We start from the raw sequence: 23333 nt of genomic DNA, 5'->3' as shown, positions 1-23333 counted from the left end.
TTGACATACGCTTATTTCACGACTTAACAGCAAACAGAATCTGACGATGTCCTAAAAATACGAAACACGTCATTAAACAATTCTTGCGAAAGTCTGTTTTTCTTCAAACAGTTGCTATACAAGCTAGCATGACATAGTGGGTAAAGTTTTATTAAAAAACATTGTTAAATGAAGCAATGATACTGGTGGAATTGTTGCTGCTTATCTTCCACAAATATTTTTCAGGTTCAAACTTTAATTATTGTGCTCGATATTTTGTTTATGATCCCTGAGGTACTGGCTTCCCAAAATTCTGCTATCTCCTTTCACAATGCCATTTACAGAATGTAAGAGACTTCTATTTTTAAGTGATTGACTGGGCCACATTTCCAGCTGCGTACGTGAAGCCTCCTGTAAAATTTCATTAGTCAGGTGTAAAGATGAAAAGAAATGTATACACAAATAAATGATGTATTTATTCAGATATAATCAAAAATATATGAGATAGGAATAGGTAGAAAACAAACATGAACAATGTGTTTCATAATTTCTATAACAGATTTATTGAATATAAATAGTATTTTATATTGGACTAGGTTTATCATCTGGTTCACTATCCACCTCTTTCCTCATTATTTTGCTGCACACATTTTTAACATGTCAGTCTCCCTCTCTCTCACACACACATTCACACTCGAGCTCATTCTCTCTGTTTGCTGAGAAGCACGGAATGTCCTCGGGTAGTTTCTATCCATCGGGCACACACTTAACACTATCTGGCACACAGTAAAATCTGGATAAAATGGAACTTTCTACAACGGTGTGTCAGCAGCACCTTACACATGCATATCTGTTGTGGCCTCCACCCAAGTGTTCCATTCACAGTTTACACAACCACCCATTCCTTCACCGCAGACGCTTCCGACGCGTAACCCGTGGCGACATTCTCCAACGAACACAATTCTTTCGAATATGATACATTATCACATTTACACGTGTAATAACTGCAGTGCCAGAATTACACAGGTAACAGTAAGACTTCAGCGTATCGTATAATATGTGTATGTGTACATTTACAAATGTCAGTGAGTTTCAATGGTAACGTGACGTGGGGCAGTACTCGAGTTTGCCGCAGGGCACGTCACTTGGGTCGGCGGAAGTACCGCAGCACAACATAGCCGAGGGTACGGAAGAGCACTAGGAAGAAAAGCAGCACCAGCGTGTTGGCCCAAAGAGACGCCAGGCCCGCACCTTGCGACTCCAGGATGTCGTCCACAGAGACAGTCGATGAACCAGCTGCACACGACGGAAATTTGCTCTTTTCTTCAGCACACCTACAGCAACAAAATACAAACTGTTATTTCTGTACCTCCAAGAAGCTCTACTACACTTTCCATGCAACAGAGTATTGCAAATTTAATCACACAATGGGAGTTACCTATACGAATATAAATCATTCATTAAGCCTGAGACTGCTTACATACCCACTGTAAAAGAAGGTTACATTGACAAGAGAATTGGTATGATACCCAGTTTTTCATGTATACTGTAAAAAATATTATGCATTGCCAATACTGAGAAGTAATCTTATTTTGTTCACTTTGGGCTGTGGTTTGAAAACTATGACTGTTTATGATGTAAAAGACAAATTTTTTAAATAGGATTATCTTTGCCTATCACTCATTTCCTTCCACAATGTATTAAACAACCCATAGATGGTGCGAGTGTAGAAATACGGTTTACATGTGTATGAGCTATGAACTCCGCTCCAAATATTGGTTTGGTACAGTTCTACACACCAGTCTGTTTTGGGTGAGATTTTCTTCCAGCAGTATTAATCTGAATAGTCTTCACACAGAGATCCAAACGGGGAACTATTTTACCTCCGGAATACATTAAGCAAGAGGATGCCATCTTAAACTCCACGTAGAACTCCACGTCCTGTAATTTCCCCTTACTTTCAACTGTGACACAGCACCCTGGGACATACCCTATTTGTTGTCTCTGCCTTTCCCTATATTTTTCCCCTCTGCAGTTCCCTCTTGTACAACAGAAGTGATTCTCTGATGTCTTAACATGTGCATCATCATTTTGTCCCTTCTTGTCAGTGCTTTCCATGCTTCTTTCATCATCTCATTTCTTATTTTACGATTCCACCTGATTTTCAACATCTTTCTATAGTACCACATCTCAGACTCGAATTATATCATTTTACAGTTTTCCCACAGCCCACAATTCACTTCCATACAATGCTGTGCTCCAGATGTACATTCTCAGAAATTTCTTCCTCAAATTAAGGATGATATTTTATACTAGTAGACCTCTCTTGGACAGTAACACTCTCTCCACCAGTGTTAGTCTGCTTTTTATGTCCTCCTTGCTTAGTCATGTGTTGTTCTGCTCCCAAGGTCCATTTCATGGTCCACATTTTGATGTTAAGTTTGTTGCTGATCTCATTTATACTACTCCTCATTACTTTGTCTTTCTTTGGTTTACCCTCAACTCTTATTTTCAGGACATACTGCTTCAGCTTCACTGCAGATAGCAATGTCATCAGCAGATCTCATGATTGATATTCTTTCACCCTGACTTTTGATGCTACTGCTGGACATCGATTTGTGTCACTGTTTCTTCAATAAATATATTGTGCTACTGCTCTAAGCTCTTCACAGATACTATCTGCATTGTTGAGGCACATAAATCTTCCAGCTCAGCAAGGCCTGTTGTTCAGTGCACATGCCACAATCTACCTTTATGAAATTAATTAGAAAAAATTACTACTGAACACTAACAATGTTTTACTTTAGAACTGTATATGTGCTTAATCTGTGTTTCACATTTTATAGAATGTTGTGCTTGGGTATTGATGCTGGTATTCATGAAAACATGATGGAAGAACGACAACCCAACTTGTCAGCACAAATAACAACAGTAAACAGTTAAGGCTTTCAACACAAAATACAGCTTTTAAAGTATAGCAGTGTAAACTGCAAAGCAAAAATAACATTTGGCTTTCAAACAAAACTTCAGATGATTTTTTTTTAATTGCCTAAAGAAATGCTAAGTAAAATTTATAAGAGTGCAACTAGTCTTATACAAACACATGTTCTAATGATTTATGCCTTGAAATGCTATTCTGTAATGAAGGTCACCTTTCTTCACTTAGACTGCATTCATTCACACCTCTTATGGATAGATGTTGCCTTCATTCAACAAATTTAATGACTGCTTGATCACTATGAAGAAGTGATCCTGTAAGCTGAATTATCTTAGTAAAGTAATTTCTTTCATTCTTTATTAACCGACTGTGTGTGATTTGTTCACATTCAAAAATCCAATTATAGCTTTCAGCAAATGTTGCATCACTTATTTCCAGTACCAAGATCTTGTTGCTTTAAGAGAAGTACATAACAAGCTTCTGATTATTCAGGCGCAGGTTATCCATGCAAAGTTTAGCAATTTTTGAAAAAAATTAAATGAAAGCCTGAAGTGTTCTTTAAAAGTAGAGTGTAGTTGTATAGGGACAAAAACCATCTGCAAGCATCACCACACACGCACACAAAATCAATTTCAGTGTGTGTGTGTGTGTGTGTGTGTGTGTGTGAGAGCTTGCAGCATTTACTAAAATCCAGATGTTTGCCTCTGCATCAGTAATTCTGGTGTTGGACATAAACATTTGGCTTTGGCATGCAGAATATATTCCTGCGTATATACTCACTGTAGAGGCGTGCCCGAAAACTCGACGATTTGCATGTTCTGGAAGGCGTAGTGCACCATGCTGAGATACCGCAGCCACGACAACCAGTATGGGATGTTGGTTGCAAGGTAGCCACCAAAGAGCTGTGTTGCAAGCGTGTACAGAGCACTGATGGTAATGGACACCTGCATGTCCATGCAGGATGCTCCCACGAAGAAGCCCACACTCTGTATTGGAAGAGAGTGGCTATTTTTAAACTGTTGGTCATTAATAAAATCAGAATAAGTTGACAACAGTTAACTACTGGAAAAGCAAATTCATATATCTGCCGAAAGTGAGGAATGTGTTGAAACAACAGACCATTCAGGAATGAGGTAAAGAAATAAATCAACACCCCAGGTCAAGAGCACATCATTTCTGTCACCACTGGCCCAGCGTCCTGTGAGAACTTTCCCCTTCATTTCTTACAAAGCTATATCCTCTTCACTTCCATGCACATAAACCTCTAGCCAATCAATATTGTCTACTTCTGCAAATTTCTTTACAAATTCAGGTTATACATTTATGTGAACAGGGTATGCATTCCAAAGCAGTACAAAAGCTCAAGCTAAAGAATGAGAAAGTTAATGTTACTTACAACACAAATCCTGCATATTATTAAAAAATATATAATTGGGTTATGACAAAGATTTAAATTGAAATGAATTGACTAGCATCTACATTTTACTGATTACACGAGTAACTGTTTCTGCAGATAACCGTTCAGTCACAGGCACTAGTTTTTTTGTAGAGGAACACTAGCTTCCTTTTGCTAGCAGTTTTTTTAAGTCAGTCATTTTATATGACAAGATCGATCAGATATTTTTGCAACAGCACAATTCATTCTTGGCCAAAAGCAGGTTCAGTAATATGGCACCGAGACACTCAATTTGTCCTTTTCTTTTGTCTAAAGTGTAGCTCTGTTGACACATCCTGAGGCATCAAGGAATTGTTAATCTGGTAATGGAGGAAAATGTGCAGGGTAAAAACTGTAAAGTGAAATGAAGGCATTAAGCAGGTTCAAACGAATGTAGGTTGCTGCAGTTATGCAGAGATGAAGCAGCTTACATTGGATAAACTGGTATGGTGAAGAGCTGCGCAAAACCAGTCTTCTGACCGGGCGGGGCGGGGGGGCGGGGGGGGGGGGACAACTTAAGTGTTTCTATAGGTAAAAGTTGGAATTTTGCCTCTTGAAGGCAAGTAATGGCCGTAAGTTAAATAGGACTCTACTGAAACTATTAGTTTTTAGGGATTAGGAAGAATTGTTTGTATGGCTACATTTTGAAATGTTGAACCTGTTGAAACAAGAACAGCTTTTCACATGAAGGAAGAAACTATTAACGAGAAACAATCAGCTGTAGGTGTGTGGGGTATGGAACAGAGATTTGCTGTCTTCCAAGGAGCAGTTGATAACTGTGATTGCCCTTGTCACATACTACTTCCCCCACCCCCAAATTGTGTCTCACGGATACTAACATATTCTTCACATAGATCCCAATTTGTTCATTTTCTGTATGTTTCAGTTAGACCCAAATCAGACCTACAGAAGTGAAATGTCGTGTAACTGCACTCATACCTGAGCAACAACAGTGTTGAGCAGCAGGAAGGCAAGCAGAGTGGCGAAGACAGTCGGGGATTTCAGTCCCAGCATGGGGTAGGAGATGATGTGGTAGACCGCGGGCAGGGTGACCGTCAGTGGCAGCTCTCCCACCATCTTGGCAAGGTAATATGCAGACAGCCGGTATGATCCCGACAGCCTCTCTTTGTTGATCACCTCTCGTTCAGGTGGAACTGAAACACAAATATGAATATTTAATTTTTACTCATAACATGAATTTCAGAGTATGTATATGATCTAAATAAAATAAGATGCTTAAGAAACAGCAACACCCTTAAATGCACCAGACAGTTCACATCTTAACAGAGTGCTTATGTTTCACCAACAAGTAGTTTCTGAGTATTTGCAGTTTACTGCCTGATGTCTGCTGGTAACCTGTACAAAGTATTTTGCACCACCATGTAAAATTCAGTTCTGAGCCCTAAACAAGGAGACACAGTTCATATAAAAATTATTCTTGGTCTAGAATTGAGGTTGTGGATTTTTACATTTCATCCTAAATTCACTACACTTCTGATCATTTTATTAGAAGTTTATCCACTGTGACTATATTACAACCTACCTTTCATTACAATGGCAGAATTCTTCCATCTACAATGAGTAAAATATTGACACAATGAATGTTCTGTTAATCAGCACACCGAGTAAACTTTTATCACTAATTTTTGTTTTATTTTAATGGGTTTTCTTTTTGCTTAACAATGGTCATCAGAAATACCACTTGGAATTTCTTGCCCTACCCACCCCTTCCATATGAACTTCCTTGATCAGAAGATAGTGCTAATATGAAGTTCTTGTGTCCTCAGCTAAGAGTGTCTGGTGAACAATCATTATGTTTCAAATCATCATCATCATCATCATCATCATCATCATCATCATCATCATCATCATCATCATCTGACACTTTGTAATTCCTGTTGAGAATATCATCAAGCAGGGCTGGATTAACAGCATCAGTCTTGGTTGGTGATGCTATCATCAATTCACAATATCTATAGATTTCATTTGTAGCCCATCTTAATAGCCAAGTGCTCTTGACCGCATTGTCAAAAAGACATAAAATTACATCAAAATATGGATATACAAGATAAATGCATTATCAACAATTGAGTATGAAAACATCCAGAATCGTATGTTACATACAGATGTATTGATAATGTATATATACTGAAAAATGTCCACGAATTGACAAATAAATAAAATATACAAGTAGTGATGTAATGTTTGTGATGAGGATGTCATTTAAAAAGTATCATTACTGGGTGCAAGGCATACTGCTCAAAAATGTTTCCATTTAGTTGTAATTTTCTGCCAGACAGTCATGAAGAATTTGAATAACTATGGTTTTACATCAGAGACGTAACATTTAACAGAAGCACCCTCTGAACTCACAGGATGAGAGAGCCCCAAAATGGGCATACAGCATCCAGTAGGTGGTGGAGAAGAACATCCAACCCTGGATGTCGTGAAGTGCCTCTTCCTTCCTGTCCAACTGAAACCACAACAGGCCTGCCATCGCCCCCAGTGCCACTGTCTGCACCCAGTTCAGCTTCGATAGCATTCTGGGCCGTGCTTCCTGGAAGTTGCGCTGTGACAGAACCTGAAATAGTCGAAAATTTGCAGCTGTCACTTAGTTGCTTATGAACTAGTTTGAGCTCAACATGAATTTTAATTACTTGGAACATTTTCACAATGGGTATTTTCACTTTACAACATCTACTGAAATGCAAGTATACAACTTTCTGCGTTGAAAGTCGAGAAAGCTGCTAGTGCCCGAGTGCAAATGAATGATATTACACACAATGCGTACAGCTATATTTGAAAAACTGAACTGAATGAGATGCAGACTACAAACTTTAGAAGCAGGATACCATTTTTCCTTGGGTATGTGTGTCAGAGGAGGGCAAACCAAATGAATTATTTCTATTTCATAAAAAGGACTTTTTGTACAAAAACTTGAATGTTTAGACAAAACTGCGTCTATCTGCAATGCAATGCCTCCTCTATGTGGTGAACAGCATTCAATCTATCTTTTTCATATTGCTGTAATTCCATCCTGGAATTTCCACAGTTTGATCTTATCCTTAACTAATTATCTTTTCCCCAGTTTACTATTACGGTGATGTAGGAGAAAGTGAACACATATACAAACCTACGATACTGTGCAGAAATATGTAAAGGAAAATGTCGATCTCCCCTCCCCCCCTCCCCCCCCCCCAAAAAAAAATAAATAAATAAAATTAAAATAAATAAAATAAAAAATTAGCAATCTACATATTTTGTCCTGTTTGTAGATGATCGAATGTCACCTACACACACTACGAACACATCTCAACGGCCTCTAGGTGATGACTCATTCTCAATTGTGTGGTTGCTTGTGTAGCAGTGTACAATGACCTATTCTTTACAATAAACAATAAATATCATAATTTGCAAATTAAATTGGTGAATACAATAACTGTACACACTTAATTAAATGAAAATTGAATACAGAAGTTAATAGTGCCTGTAATTTTCCACTTTGGCTGAGAAAGATAAAATGCAGCTTTATGGGGTACTAAACTCTGACTCCTTTCCCTCTTCTTGAATACTTGGTAGTTTATTATTAATATGATATCTGACATGTGTCCTAATTGATTAAACGCCTCCCAGGACAGCTTTAGACATTTCCAGTTTCCCTGTGTTATCCTGCATTAAGACAGAAATGGTGACCAGCACGAGCAGAGTGAATGCACAGTCAGAGCAAAGCAGAGCCCAGCCTGGAGCCTCCAGCAGGGGCCTGGCGGGAGCGTGTGAGGCAGGCTGTGCCAATAATCGAGTGAGGGGGGCCTCAAGTGGCTGCTATTGCCATCTGGGTGAAGGTCGGGTCATGTCGCACCGAGGTCGCGTCGCTGGGAGGGACAGTCAATTGCCTCTCCACCTCCGGCCGGGGGCTCCCAGGGGGAGGGAACAGGCCAGCAATGGCGTTCGAGTGGAGTATGTAAATCTGAGTGAGCACAGCTCACTTTGTAAGGAACATGATGAGACCCTGATAATCCCAGTCGGAGTGTTAGGAACAGTATTCTTACAAATCATACAAGTAAAGCCTTTTCCTCTGAGTTATCCTTTCTTACAGGAGTGCTATTCAAACAAAGCATGCAGGAGAGCTTCTGTGAACTTCGTAAAGAAGAGAGGTACACACAGAACTGAGACTGTCGGGGTTGTATTTGTATGCCACGAAGATTGCATCAGAGTTTCAAGTCTCCACCTCTTTTTCCTTGACATGTACGCTGCTAATGAGTCATCTCAGAACGGCCCCAAGGCTGTTTCATCTCCTGCCAGGGATTTTGCATTTTCTCATTCAAATATTTTGAACATTTCTTTATGCCAGTCAATGTAAGTTTGTTCTTGAGCTTCAATCAAACTGTGCAAAATCGATCATGAACAGATGTTTCTCCATCTAAGTATTCACATAAAACTCAAGATATGGCAGTCCTTGATAAGCGTAAGGATGCTTCTGTCTCACTATCAGTCACATGCGGATCCTCTTCACAGACAAAGATCCATGTTCTGTTGTGGGTGTACATCACTTGCTTGCATGTAAATGGGTAAATCAGTAGCCATCCACATCGTGGGGGGCAGGGGAGTGGCGAGGTCAGTTGCGGCTGTCATCAACTGACTGTGCCAAGTGTGGGATTCTAAAATCTTTAATATGTTGCAGGCTGTGGCGGCATCTGCCAACATCACAAGCTAACCTATTCTCAGTGAGCTCACGCCTATTACAGTAATGGATTTTGTGTCTTCTTAATTGTTATTTTATAACTGGCTCCGTTTTCGTGGCACATTGGAAAGGTTGCATGAGGGTCTGGTATTTTTCCCACTATCGTTCTCCCACGAGAAAGGCTAAATATCTTATAGAACAAGGTATTTACATTCTATGACATCTGAAAATAACAATGTAAACAGATAAACATTTTTTGTAGTGTTTTGTTCCACGAAATTTTGGACAAACAGTCATATTAATAACTTGCTGCCACGAGGTTTTGGTGCAGAGTCTTCTGGCCAACTTTAGGTGTATACTGGCGAAAGTACACTTAGCTCACCTGCTTAAAACTGCACTGGCACGTGGGTGTACTCAATTGCCATTGCAAATACATTGTTCAATGTTAGGGCACATTCATGTCTGCTCCAAGTGTTTTGTTGCAACTAGAGATGGGCAAAGTTTTTCTTTTTACAGACTCATTCCTTTTGAGATAGTTCTTTTTACTGAACTAGTTCAAATGAGCTTTATGATTCACTTTTATTGTTAGAGAACCAATTAAAAAAAGCAACGTTCAACTAAAACATCAGAAGCAAACTTTTCTTGCCTACAAAAACCGAATGACCTTTAGGAACAAATCCAATGTGCATATTTCTAAGAACTTTTTTCGTACATGCAATTTATTTGTTAGAATGGGCTGACTGCTTTCAATTTTAACCCAAGCCTTTACTTGGTAACTTGACATCACGATGATTTATCTGCTTTTTCTTCTCTAACAGTGTCTGGAAAGAGGAAAAACTCATTCTCATTTAATAGTTCGTAAAAATTAATTCTTAGAATGGGAAAGAGATATTTAGATACCGGCTTACAAAATGGGGAAAAACGCAACGTCAAAAAGTGTAAACAAGGGTCAAGGGACGGGAGGATCACAACTGGAGAGTGAACTGAACTAAGTTGAACTGACAGAATGGTTTCCATCATACCATCTCGTGCAGTTCGCACATCTCTGAACTGGAACTGGAGCCTGAGCTGAACTTACTAACGAGCTGTTTTCAGTCTTCCGATCAGACGCAGTTCACACAGTTCAATAGTTCAGAACTACGGATACTCGGGTCCTGGGAATGAGGAAGGGAAGATTTGTGCATGCATATTCGAACGTCTAGTCGGTACTGGAAGCGAGCAGTGAAAAAAAAAAGAAAAAAAACGATAGTTCACTAAAAGAAAGACCACTCTGAATAGTCCCTTTCACGGAATAGTTCAAATGAACCTAGTTACAACAACGAAAAAGTCTTATCTGTTTAATGTGAAAAATAGTTTTCGTTGTTACCAATATTTAGCACTTGGAAAGAAAACAAGATACAGAGGACAAAGTAAAACGATGATATTTACTGTCTTATAAATATTGTTCGACATGTTTCTAAGTACATATTTCCTCGAGCACATAAATGTAGATGTTTAGATGAGTTCTCCAATTTTTTCGGTTCTCAGGAGTGTGACGAATTAATAAAATGACCTTTGTTGAGACTTCCACAATTGATTTTGTTTTCGTCATCAATAAATTATATACAATTGCTTGTTCCTACTTCCTCTTAGTATATTTTAGGTTTCTTTGTTGGTTTCTCCTAACCTCAGTTTCACTGTTCGTGTTTAGCCATCTCTCGCAAAACATTTAATTTTGGCGCTAACGTTTAAACCACAGCCACTACTTTTGACTCATGACTGGCGAGACAATGTGCACGAATAAAACGCCATGAACTACGGGTCAATTCACTTGTCAAGCGTAGTCGATTTTGACCATTTTTTCCTTTTTTGATATTTCACCCCTCTCGGCCGATGTGGGATGTGGGCGGGGAGCGCTTTCACTGGTACAATAAATATTCCAGTCTTCAGCCAAGTTAATTAAAAAGTAATACGAATAAGAAACCAACATTACGGTTGTTTTTAAAATTTAAATCACAGACGAACGGCTATAGTCGAAAATATACACATTTTAAATACATATAGCCGTATGGTGAAATATCCTGATTTAAAATAAAAAGGAGAGAAAAAAAAACACTGAAGCACTGCATTTTCACTTAAAATCTGAAGGCCCTACAATGCGTGAGAAATGTGGGACGAGACAAAATGTTCCATAGGGTTGAAGGGTGCGGGTTGTAAGATAGGGAAGACCGTTTTACACGAGCAACTTTCCGGTCAAAATAGACTACTCGAAGTCATGCACCTTTTACGCCCGCGCGTAAATCAGCAACCAACCACCAAGCACGAAAATAAGATACAAATGATAAAGCAAAAAGACGCTATTTACTGCGTTGTGGATATCATGTAATGTGTTTGCAGGTATATACATTTCGAACAAATAAATTTTTTATATTCTGAAAATTTTGGACGACACTTTTTCTTTCCGTTCTCGGGAACGTACGGAATTTACCACGCTACCTTTGACAAGAATGTACACCATGAATTCCCCTCTGGTCTCCAAAAAACTAAATTATTTTTGCTTGTTCCTACATTCCGTACTATATTTAAATTCATTCGTAAAAAGGGTAGTCCCTCAAACTCATTGTCACTAGAGATGGGCAAACTGAAACAAATGAAACAGTACAATGTAATGTTTCGATACGCTGTTTCGTGAAACAGTTTGTGTTTTGTAATCTAATAAACCTACACATTTTATCATCTTGAACGTCTACTGTATAAGTATGTCCATATAAACACAAATGAGGTGCGAGAGCGCTAATCATATCGCAGAAAGTATGAAACTATCACTTGGGCGTATTGGCAGTTTTGTATTTCCTGCAGCAAATGCATTGCTTTCGTGTCGTGTGACTATCATACTTTTCAATTGGCTGAGGACAACCATAGCTGAAGACAGAAGAACCACCACGAACGGAACTGGAGGTGGGAGCAAACTTCAGAAACTGCGAATATTGTACTGGGATTCCTACATTCCGTTAGTATGGGTAATATACCCATCCTGCTAATTTCCATGCACACAAAGGGAATCATTGTGGATAATAGGTATAAAACAGAAAAAAATTTTGTCTTTCAAGGTGTTTCGAACCGTTACTATAAATTCACCATGCTCCCCAGCACTTCCCGTTCACCATTACACTATAAGTGGTATGTCAGACAGATTTATTGCAATTATACCTGTTGTTGTTGTTATTGTTGTTGTTGTTGTGGTCTTCAGTCCTGAGACTGGTTTGATGCAGCTCTCCATGCTACTCTATCCTGTGCAAGCTTCATCATCTCCCAGTACCTACTGCAACCTACATCCTTCTGAATCTGCTTAATGTATTCATCTCTTGGTCCCCCCCCCCCCTACGATTTTTACCCTCCACGCTGCCCTCCAATACTAAATTGGTGATCCCTTGATGCCTCAGAACATGTCCTATCAACCAATCCCTTCTTCTGGTCAAGTTGCGCCACAAAATTCTCCCCAATCCTATTCAATACTTCCTCATTAGTTATGTGATCTATCCAACTAATCTTCAGCATTCTTCTGTAGCACCATATTTCGAAAGCTTCTATTCTCTTCTTGCCCAAACTATTTACCGTCCAGGTTTCACTTCCATACATGGCTACACTCCATACAAATACTTTCAGAAACGACTTCCGGACACTTCAATCTATACTCGATGTTAACAAATTTCTCTTTTTCAGAAACGCTTTCCTTGCCATTGCCAGTCTACATTTTATATCCTCTCTACTTCGACCATCAGTTATTTTGCTCCCCAAATAGCAAAACTCCTTTACTTCTTTAAGTGTCTCATTTCCTAATCTAATTCCCTCAGCATCACCCGACTTAATTTGACTACATTCCATTATCCTCTTTTTGCTTTTGTTGATGTTCATCTTATATCCTCCCTTCAAGACACCATCCATTCCGTTCAACTGCTCTTCCAAGTCCTTTGCTATCTCTGACAGAATTACAATGTCATCAGCGAACCTCAAAGTTTTTATTTCTTCTTCATGGATTATAGTACCTGCTCCGAATTTTTCTTTTGTTTCCTTTACTGCTTGCTCAATATACAGATTGAATAACATTGGGGAGAGGCTACAACCCTGTCTTACTCCCTTCCCAACCACTGCTTCCTTTTTATGTCCCTCGACTCTTATAACTGCCATCTGGTTTCTGTACAAATTGTAAATAGCCTTTCGCTCCCTGTATTTTACCCCTGCCAGCTTTAGAATTTGAAAGAGTATTCCAGTCAACATTGTCATAAGCTTTCTCTAAGTCTACAAATGCTAGAAACGTAGGTTTGCCTTTCCTTAATCTTTCTTCTAAGATAAGTCGTAAGGTCAGTATTGCCTCACGTGTTCCAGTATTTCTACGGAATCCAAACTGATCTTCCCGGAGGTCGGCTTCTACTAGTTTTTCCATTCGTCTGCAAAGAATTCGTGTTAGTATTTCGCAGCTGTGGCTTATTAAACTGATTGTTCGGTAATTTTCACATCTGTCAACACCTGCTTTCTTTGGGATTGGAATTATTATATTCTTCTTGAAGTCTGAGGGTATTTCGCCTGTCTCATACATCTTGCTCACCAGATGGTAGAGTTTTGTCAGGACTGGCTCTCCCAAGGCCGTCAGTAGTTCCAATGGAATGTTGTCTACTCCGGGGGCCTTGTTTCGACTCAGGTCTTTCAGTGCTCTGTCAAACTCTTCACGCAGTATCGTATCTCCCATTTCATCTTCATCTACATCCTCTTCCATTTCGATAATATTGTCCTCAAGTACATCGCCCTTGTATAGACCCTCTATATACTCCTTCCACCTTTCTGCTTTCCCTTCTTTGCTTAGAACTGGGTTTCCATCTGAGCTCTTGATGTTCGTACAAGTGGTTCGCTTATCTCCAAAGGTCTCTCTAATTTTCCTGTAGGCAGTATCTATCTTACCCCTAGTGAGATAAGCCTCTACATCCTTGCATTTGTCCTCTAGCCATCCCTGCTTAGCCATTTTGCACTTCCTGTCTATCTAATTTTTGAGACGTTTGTATTCCTTTTTGTCTGCTTCATTTACTGCATTTTTATATTTTCTCCTTTCATCAATTAAATTCAATATTTCTTCTGTTACCCATGGATTTCTACTAGCCCTCGTCTTTTTACCTACTTGATCCTCTGCTGCCTTCACTACTTCATCCCTCAGAGCTATCCATTCTTCTTCTACTGTATTTCTTTCCCCCATTCCAGTCAATTGTTCCCTTATGCTCTCCCTGAAACTGTGTACAACCTCTGGTTCTTTCAGTTTATCCAGGTCCCATCTCCTTAAATTCCCACCTTTTTGCAGTTTCTTCAGTTTTAATCTACAGGTCATAACCAATAGATTGTGGTCAGAGTCCACATCTGCCCATGGAAATGTCTTACAATTTAAAACCTGGTTCCTAAATCTCTGTCTTACCGTTATACCTACATCAAATTTATGTATACGTCTAATAACTGTCACTCTACGTCTTTTTTTTTATTCAAAATGTAGTAGGCTTACTTGCGTTTCTTAATATGATTACTGTACATGAACAGAGAAGCGTGTGTTATAAAAAAAGTTTAATTTATTTGAATGATTTTCACATTTATTATTTTGAATGTGAATAGTATGCGTTGTTTTATTGTTTGGTTAGTGTTTATAAAGCAGATGTTACGCCATTTCGGAATAGGACAGTCAGCTAGAAACGAAGATTTATTTTCGGATATCTTAAGCTTCATGCTATTGCCTGTCAAAAAGATTTCGACACTCTTTGAAAGTGTTTCATGAAGTGGTATGTTGTGTTTCAGTACCTGTGCCGAGCCCGAATCTCGTCCGACACAGAGCGGAATGAAACATCACTGTTTCGATACAATTAGTCCGTTCCAAGCACAGGTGGACTGAAACAGCCTTATTTTGAAACAACGATATAGTTTCTGCGTCTCGCTCGAGATCGAATCCGAGACAGGGGCGGAATGAAACACCACTGTTTCGAAACAGTGAACCACAGCCGTTCCGAAACACTGAAACAGTTGCATGTATCGATACACTGTATCGAAACATAGAAACAGTGGCCAAGTCTAATTGTCACAGTTCAGATGCCAAACAGGACAGCAGACAGCTCTCACACGTAACTTTTGCGCTAAAGGCTCCCGTAAATGATCAAACATTTTGCCGAACTTAACTATGCTTGCCAAATATTTGACCGTTTACGGTGCAGTTTGGCTTGTTTGCGAATCGTAGATAGTGTCTGACGTGTTTGAGAGAAATTCTGACTGACAGGAAGTTTGACAAGATGGCGAACGTCGTTTGTGTCGACGTTTCGCCGCATTTGTTTAGTGAAAATTTGTTTCATTACGATTTATCTAATTATATCGTGAGTTTCCACAACTATGAAAAATACGATCGAGGCAAAAACAATAGCACTGACAATCACGAAAATGGCAGAGGTACCACATGTTTCCCAGCCATAAATTACGCATGAAGAGGTTATGAACTAGTGATGGGCTAAACTGCGATTTTCCGATATCAGTGATTTCTGTGAATGCTACTTTTCAGTATCTGTTATTCTTAACTGTGATTTGTCGCAGTTAAGAGTCGCAGTTAAGGAACCAAGTCGCGTATCCCTCCGCCACTGCTATTTCTGCGATTTCTGCTACTTCCGCGATTTCTGCTACTTCTGTGATTTCTGTGACTTCTGCTACTTCTGCGATTTCTGTGACTTCTGCTACTTCTGCGATTTCTGTGACTTCTGCTACTTCTGCGATTTCTGTGACTCCTGCGATTTCTGCGACTTACCACCGCATGAAAAAGCTACATCTGTCCACACAGAAAATTGCATCTCAACAAACATGTCATTGGTAAGTATGTTTTACGTTTGTTCTTCTGTTGGCTTTAATCTTGTATTAAAGAAACAACTGTGAAAATATTAATAGTGTAATTAATATGTAAGTAGCCATACAGTACCGTAATAGTTCGTGTTTAGAAAATGAATTCTAACGTATTCCCAGGTACCCGAACTACATTTCAGTCACTCAGTAAACTGATAACTCAAAATATCATTGTCAGCAGATCTGGAGAAATTGCCACTGCGTCTTTAGACCGTTTTCGTTCTAACAAGGGAACAGCCCCATCGCACCCCCCTCAGATTTAGTTATAAGTTGGCACAGTGGATAGGCCTTGAAAAACTGAACACAGATCAATCGAGAAAACTGGAAGAAGTTGTGTGGAACTACGAAAAAAATAAGCAAAATATACAAACTGGGTCGTCCATGAGTAGCATAGGCAATATTAAGGGCACTGTGAGGCGCAGAGCTCCGTGGTCCCGTGGTTAGCGTGAACTCAAATCATCCCTTGACTGAAAATTTTAACTTTTTATTTTCAGTTTATGTGAAAAACTCTTATGTTTTCATCACTTTTTTTGGAGTGATTATTACATCCACAAGAAAACCTAAATCGGGCAAGATAGAAGAAACTTTTCACCCATTCGCCAAGTGTACTAGTTAGGTGGGTCGACAACATATTCCTGTCATGTGACGCACATGCTGTCACCAGTGTCGTATACAAAATATCAGACGTGTTTTCCTGTGGAGGAATCGGTTGACCTATGACCTTGCGATCAAATGTTTTCGGCTCCCATTGGAGAGGCACGTCCTTTCGTCAACTAATCACACGGTTTTGCGGTGCGGTCGCAAAACACAGACACTAAACTTATTACAGTGAACAGAGACGTCAATGAACGAACGGACAGATCATAACTTTGCGAAAATAAAGAAAGCAAAATTTTCAGGGGAGGGCATATTCGAACCAAGGACCTCTCGTTCCACAGCCGTTCACGCTAACCACGGGACCACGGCGCTCGTCGCTTCACAGTCCTCTTAATATTGCCTATCTTACGCATGGACGACCCAGTTTGTATATTTTGCTTATTTTTTCATAGTTCCACACAACTTCTTCCTGTTTTCTCAATTGATCTGAGTTCAGTTTTTCAAGGCCTATCCATTGTGCCAACTTATAACTAAATCTGAGGGGGGTGCGATGGGGATGTTCCCTTGTAAGTGTTTCGATGGACTTAATTACTTAAGTGAGATCGTTCTTGCTAATGTGAAATATACCCCATTGAGTGGCTTTCATTACAGCAAATATTAGCAATCTACTCTGCCAATTATATTGCTTGTAATTAGTGACAGCAAAAATTGTTTAATAATCCTTGTGATTTTGCAGACACAGTTCTGGTTGCTGTACGTATCTATCCACATCAAGGCTGTAGGGAGAGACTCGTGAAGATTCAAGAGAGCTCTTAGAGGATTTGCAGTTTAAAAGTGACATTATTGCGAAATAAGTGTGCAGATGAGTGATTAAACTGTGTTTTATTGAAGTTGTTGTGCGATTTTAAAGGAATAATAAATGTTAAATACAATGAGCGAATAATGAAAATCTCATTTTCCACATGTTAAGCCGTCCTATACCCTTAATTTTCCGCCACATGTTTATTGGTAAACACTTGTTGGAGAGTGAAATGCCGCCCCCCCCCCCCCCCCCTGTTTCTCCACAATCTTGTTGTGACACTGACCTGTAACATATCCCGAAGTCTACAATATGCATTTTGAGGCTGTTGATACGAAAGTGGGAAGTACAGATCTTACAGTTAAATCAGGAATAGCTTAAGTGAATTCCTTGAAAGTAACACAGGAAAAGCTTACTTATGTAGGTGGTAGTAGTGTCGGCACAAAGTTCTTGTGTGTGAAGTTGCCATGTAGAACACCAGGTGTAAAACTTTTCTCCCGAGTCTTGAACTGTGTCGGAACAAAAGTGAGGCATTCATATGACTGTTTTCATTTCTCTACACTTATACAGATGTCTGAGTTCTGCTGCGTTAACATTGCAAAGTCCTGTAGCCATGTGGAGTATTAACCAAAACTGTCATTTTGGAAGCAGAATCAAACACATTTGTTACGTTACTTGATATTTTCAGGAGAAAAAGGCAATGTTGCTTCTTATTAATATAATACATTCAGAGTCACAGCAGTATTTGACCAACCATAACTGATGCTGAATGTGCATGTCATCATATAATATGAAGGGCTTATTTCAATAGTGGTACAAGTCCATTACCTCCACTTTTCTGTCTATAATGCTTCTGAAATTAATGATCCAAACAAACATAAATAAAGCTTCATCTCTAGCGAGAAGCCATATTCTTGAATATTTCTGGTATCTCAAATGCAGATTTGTCAGCGCTCATTTAACTTTACGACTCTGTATCTCAAAATGAACAAAAATGGACTTGTACCACTATTGAAATAAGGCCTTCATATGCACACACAGCACATCGATCTCGTGAGGCACAAGGCCTCAATAACGAAGTACGTACGTCGGTCAACAGATGACACTAGGAAAAGTATGTTAACTGCGCTTTTTAGTTGCTACTTGCGACTCTTAGTTGCGATTTGTCACAGAAATCGCAGTTTGACTCGGTAGCGAGTAGCGCAGTATGAACTTTGCTCAACAGATGGCAGTGCTAACTGCGCTTTTTAGTTGCTACTTGCGACTCTTAGTTGCGATTTGTCACAGAAATCGCAGTTGGGACTCTATAGTGTATCGCAGAGATGGGCGTAGTACAAACTTTGCCCCACAGATGGCACTGTTAACCGCGCTTTCTAGTTGCTACTTGCGACTCTTAGTTGCGACTTGTCACGGAAATCGCAGTTAGACTCCATAGCGTACTGCAGAGATGGACGTAGTACGAACTTTGGCCAACAGATGCCACTGTTAACCGCGCTTTTTAGTTGCTACTTGCGACTCTTAGTTGCGACTTGTCACGGAAATCGCAGTTAGACTCCATAGCGTACCGCAGAGATGGACGTAGTACGAACTTTAGCCAGCAGATGCCACTGTTAACCGCGCTTTTTAGTTGCTACTTGCGACTCTTAGTTGCGACTTGTCACTGAAATCGCAGAAAGCAGTGCTAAATTCGACCAATAGATGGCTCACGTCTTTGAATATGAAATACTACTTGCGACTGCTAACTGTGACTGAAATCGCAGTTAGATTCTGTAAAGTTGCTACTGTGATATCTGTGACTTCTCCGTCACTGTGATTTCTAACAGATACGCGATTTCCTGCCCACCACTATTATGAACAAAATCAATATTCTGTGCATACAGTTCTCTGGTTCTTCCCCGGACGATGTGGGCTGCATTTTCTTACGTTGCGGTATTTTAACTGCCTGTCATTAGAGGGCCAAGTAAAAGAGAATAAATTTTCCCATATTTGCGTCTTCTTTTTCAATGTGAGGGTGAAGTAACGCTAAACAAGTTATTATACAGGGTGATTCAAAAAGAATACCACAACTTTAAAAATGTGTATTTAATGAAAGAAACATAATATAACCTTCTGTTATACATCATTACAAAGAGTATTTAAAAAGGTTTTTTTTCACTCAAAAACAAGTTCAGAGATGTTCAATATGGCCCCCTCCAGACACTCGAGCAATATCAACCCGATACTCCAACTCGTTCCACACTCTCTGTAGCATATCAGGCTTAACAGTTTGGATAGCTGCTGTTATTTCTCGTTTCAAATCATCAATGGTGGCTAGGAGAGGTGGCCGAAACACCATATCCTTAACATACCCCCATATGAAAAAAATCGCAGGGGGTAAGATCAGGGCTTCTTGGAGGCCAGCTTTCTGTTGAGCGGTCGCCATCTTAGCATCAACTGACGCTGACGCCTAGCCAACAGCGCCTCAAGCGAACAAATGTACAACTAAATGAAACTTTATAGCTCCCTTAATTCGCCGACAGATAGTGCTTAGCTCTGCCTTTTGTCGTTGCAGAGTTTTAAATTCCTAAAGTTGTGGTATTCTTTTTGAATCACCCTGTACATTTCACTGTCCATCCGCAGAAAGTTTATGTAATCGTCAAGTTCTGAGTGAAACGTTTCCATTAACATGTTGTTAGTTGCCTATTTCTCATATTAAACTATTTCCTGGATCAGCGTCTTGTTTTCTTCTTTTTTAAACACGGTTAGCCATTCCCACTAGTGCCGAAATCTACATCTACATCTACATTTATACTCCGCAAGCCACCCAACGGTGTGTGGCGGAGGGCACTTTACGTGCCACTGTCATTATCTCCCTTTCCTGTTCCAGTCGCGTATGGTTCGCGGGAAGAACGACTGTCTGAAAGCCTCTGTGCGCGCTCTAATCTCTCTAATTTTACATTCGTGATCTCCTCGGGAGGTATAAGTAGGGGGAAGCAATATATTCGATACCTCATCCAGAAACGCACCCTCTCGAAACCTGGCGAGCAAGCTACACCGCGATGCAGAGCGCCTCTCTTGCAGAGTCTGCCACTTGAGTTTGTTAAACATCTCCGTAACGCTATCACGGTTACCAAATAACCCTGTGACGAAACGCGCCGCTCTTCTTTGGACCTTCTCTATCTCCTCCGTCAACCCGATCTGGTACGGATCCCACACTGATGAGCAATACTCAAGTATAGGTCGAACGAGTGTTTTGTAAGCCACCTCCTTTGTTGATGGACTACATTTTCTAAGGACTCTCCCAATGAATCTCAACCTGGTACCCGCCTTACCAACAATTAATTTTATATGATCATTCCACTTCAAATCGTTCCGCACGCATACTCCCAGATATTTTACAGAAGTAACTGCTACCAGTGTTTGTTCCGCTATCATATAATCATACAATAAAGGATCCTTCTTTCTATGTATTCGCAATACATTACATTTGTCTATGTTAAGGGTCAGTTGCCACTCCCTGCACCAAGTGCCTATCCGCTGCAGATCTTCCTGCATTTCGCTACAATTTTCTAATGCTGCAACTTCTCTGTATACTACAGCATCATCCGCGAAAAGCCGCATGGAACTTCCGACACTATCTACTAGGTCATTTATATATATTGTGAAAAGCAATGGCCCCGTAACACTCCCCTGTGGCACGCCAGAGGTTACTTTAATGTCTGTAGACGTCTCTCCGTTGATAACAACATGCTGTGTTCTGTTTGATAAAAACTCTTCAATCCAGCCACACAGCTGGTCTGATATTCCGTAGGCTCTTACTTTGTTTATCAGGCGACAGTGCGGAACTGTATCGAACGCCTTCCGGAAGTCAAGAAAAATAGCATCTACCTGGGAGCCTGTATCTAATATTTTCTGGGTCCAATGAACAAATAAAGCGAGTTGGGTTTCACACGATCGCTGTTTCCGGAATTCATGTTGATTCCTACATAGTAGATTCTGAGTTTCCAAAAACATGATACTCGAGCAAAAGACATGTTCTAAAATTCTACAACAGATCGACGTCAGAGAGATAGGTCTATAGTTTTGCGCATCTGCTCGACGACCCTTCTTGAAGACTGGGACTACCTGTGCTCTTTTCCAATCATTTGGAACCTTCTGTTCCTCCAGAGACTTGCGGTACACGGCTGTTAGAAGGGGGGCAAGTTCTTTCGCGTACTCTGTGTAGAATCGAATTGGTATCCCGTCAGGTCCAGTGGACTTTCCTCTGTTGAGTGATTCCAGTTGCTTTTCTATTCCTTGGACACTTATTTCAATGTCAGCCATTTTTTCGTTGGTGCGAGGATTTAGAGAGGGAACTGCAGTGCGGTCTTCCTCTGTGAAACAGCTTTGGAAAAAGGTGTTTAGTATTTCAGCTTTACGCTTGTCATCCTCTGTTTCAATGCCATCATCATCCCGGAGTGTCTGGACATGATGTTTCGAGCCACTTACTGATTTAACGTAAGACCAGAACTTCCTAGGATTTTCTGTCAAGTCGGTACCTAGTATTTTACTTTCGAATTCACTGAACGCTTCACGCATAGCCCTCCTTACGCTAACTTTGACATCGTTTAGCTTCTGTTTGTCTGAGAGGTTTTGGCTGCGTTTAAACTTGGAGTGAAGCTCTCTTTGCTTTCGCAGTAGTTTCCTAACTTGGTTGTTGTACCACGGTGGGTTTTTCCCGTCCCTCACAGTTTTACTCGGCACGTACCTGTCTAAAACGCATTTTACGATTGCCTTGAACTTTTTCCATAAACACTCAACATTGTCAGTGTCGGAACAGAAATTTTCGTTTTGATCTGTTAGGTAGTCTGAAATCTGCCTTCTATTACTCTTGCTAAACAGATAAACCTTCCTCCCTTTTTTTATATTCCTATTTACTTCCATATTCAGGGATGCTCCAAAGGCCTTATGATCACTAATTCCCTGTTCTGCGCTTACAGAGTCGAAAAGTTCGGGTCTGTTTGTTATCAGTAGGTCCAAGATGTTATCTCCACGAGTCGGTTCTCTGTTTAATTGCTCGAGGTAATTTTCGGATAGTGCACTCAGTATAATGTCACTCGATGCTCTGTCCCTACCACCCGTCTTAAACATCTGAGTGTCCCAGTCTATATCTGGTAAATTGAAATCTCCACCTAAGACCATAACGTGCTGAGAAAATTTATGTGAAATGTATTCCAAATTTTCTCTCAGTTGTTCTGCCACTAATGCTGCTGAGTCGGGGGGTCGGTAAAAGGAGCCAATTATTAACCTAGCTCGGTTGTTGAGTGTAACCTCCACCCATAATAATTCACAGGAACTATCCACTTCTACTTCACTACAGGATAAACTACTACTAACAGCGACGAACACTCCACCACTGGTTGCATGCAATCTATCCTTTCTAAACACCGTCTGTACCTTTGTAAAAATTTCGGCAGAATTTATCTCTGGCTTCAGCCAGCTTTCTGTACCTGTAACGATTTCAGCTTCGGTGCTTTCTATCAGTGCTTGAAGTTCCGGTACTTTACCAATGCAGCTTCGACAGTTTACAATTACAATACCGATTGCTGCTTGGTCCCCGCATGTCCTGACTTTGCCCCGCGCCCGTTGAGGCTGTTGCCCTTTCTGCACTTGCCCGAGGCCATCTAACCTAAAAAACCGCCCAGCCCACGCCACACAACCCCTGCTACCCGTGTAGCCGCTTGTTGCGTGTAGTGGACTCCTGACCTATCCAGCGGAACCCGAAACCCCACCACCCTATGGCGCAAGTCGAGGAATCTGCAGCCCACATGGTCGCAGAACCGTCTCAGCCTCTGATTCAGACCCTCCACTCGGCTCTGAAATATAGTATACACGAAAATTTTCGAAAGTAAGGTTAAATCGACAAGCTTTCTCAGTATGTGTACAGACTTATTTTACACATCCATGGCTAGACAAGAGTGAACGTGACAGGAAAGTTTACTCTTTTTTGAGGGACTTCACAAGTTTTATAAAGTTTCATTGTCCATTCGAAGAAAGT

General features: G+C 40.3%; 1 protein-coding gene across 1 annotated transcript in view; it reads right to left on the bottom strand.

Moving 5' to 3' along the window:
• Positions 1 to 434: 434 nt before the first annotated feature.
• LOC126159383 (uncharacterized) overlaps positions 435 to 23333 on the bottom strand; it is a 100217-nt gene continuing 77318 nt past the window's right edge. Inside the window, exons 8-11 of the mRNA XM_049916511.1 lie at positions 6726 to 6933; positions 5292 to 5506; positions 3698 to 3903; positions 435 to 1313 (exon numbers count right to left, since the gene is read on the bottom strand). Coding sequence (XP_049772468.1) covers positions 1121 to 1313; positions 3698 to 3903; positions 5292 to 5506; positions 6726 to 6933 — 822 coding nt within the window. The 3' untranslated portion in view covers positions 435 to 1120. The remainder of the gene's footprint in view (positions 1314 to 3697; positions 3904 to 5291; positions 5507 to 6725; positions 6934 to 23333) is intronic.

The sequence above is a fragment of the Schistocerca cancellata genome, chromosome 2, assembly GCF_023864275.1.
Source record: "Schistocerca cancellata isolate TAMUIC-IGC-003103 chromosome 2, iqSchCanc2.1, whole genome shotgun sequence".
Taxonomy (NCBI): Eukaryota; Metazoa; Arthropoda; class Insecta; order Orthoptera; family Acrididae; genus Schistocerca; species Schistocerca cancellata.
This window is presented reverse-complemented; position numbering and strand designations above follow the sequence as displayed.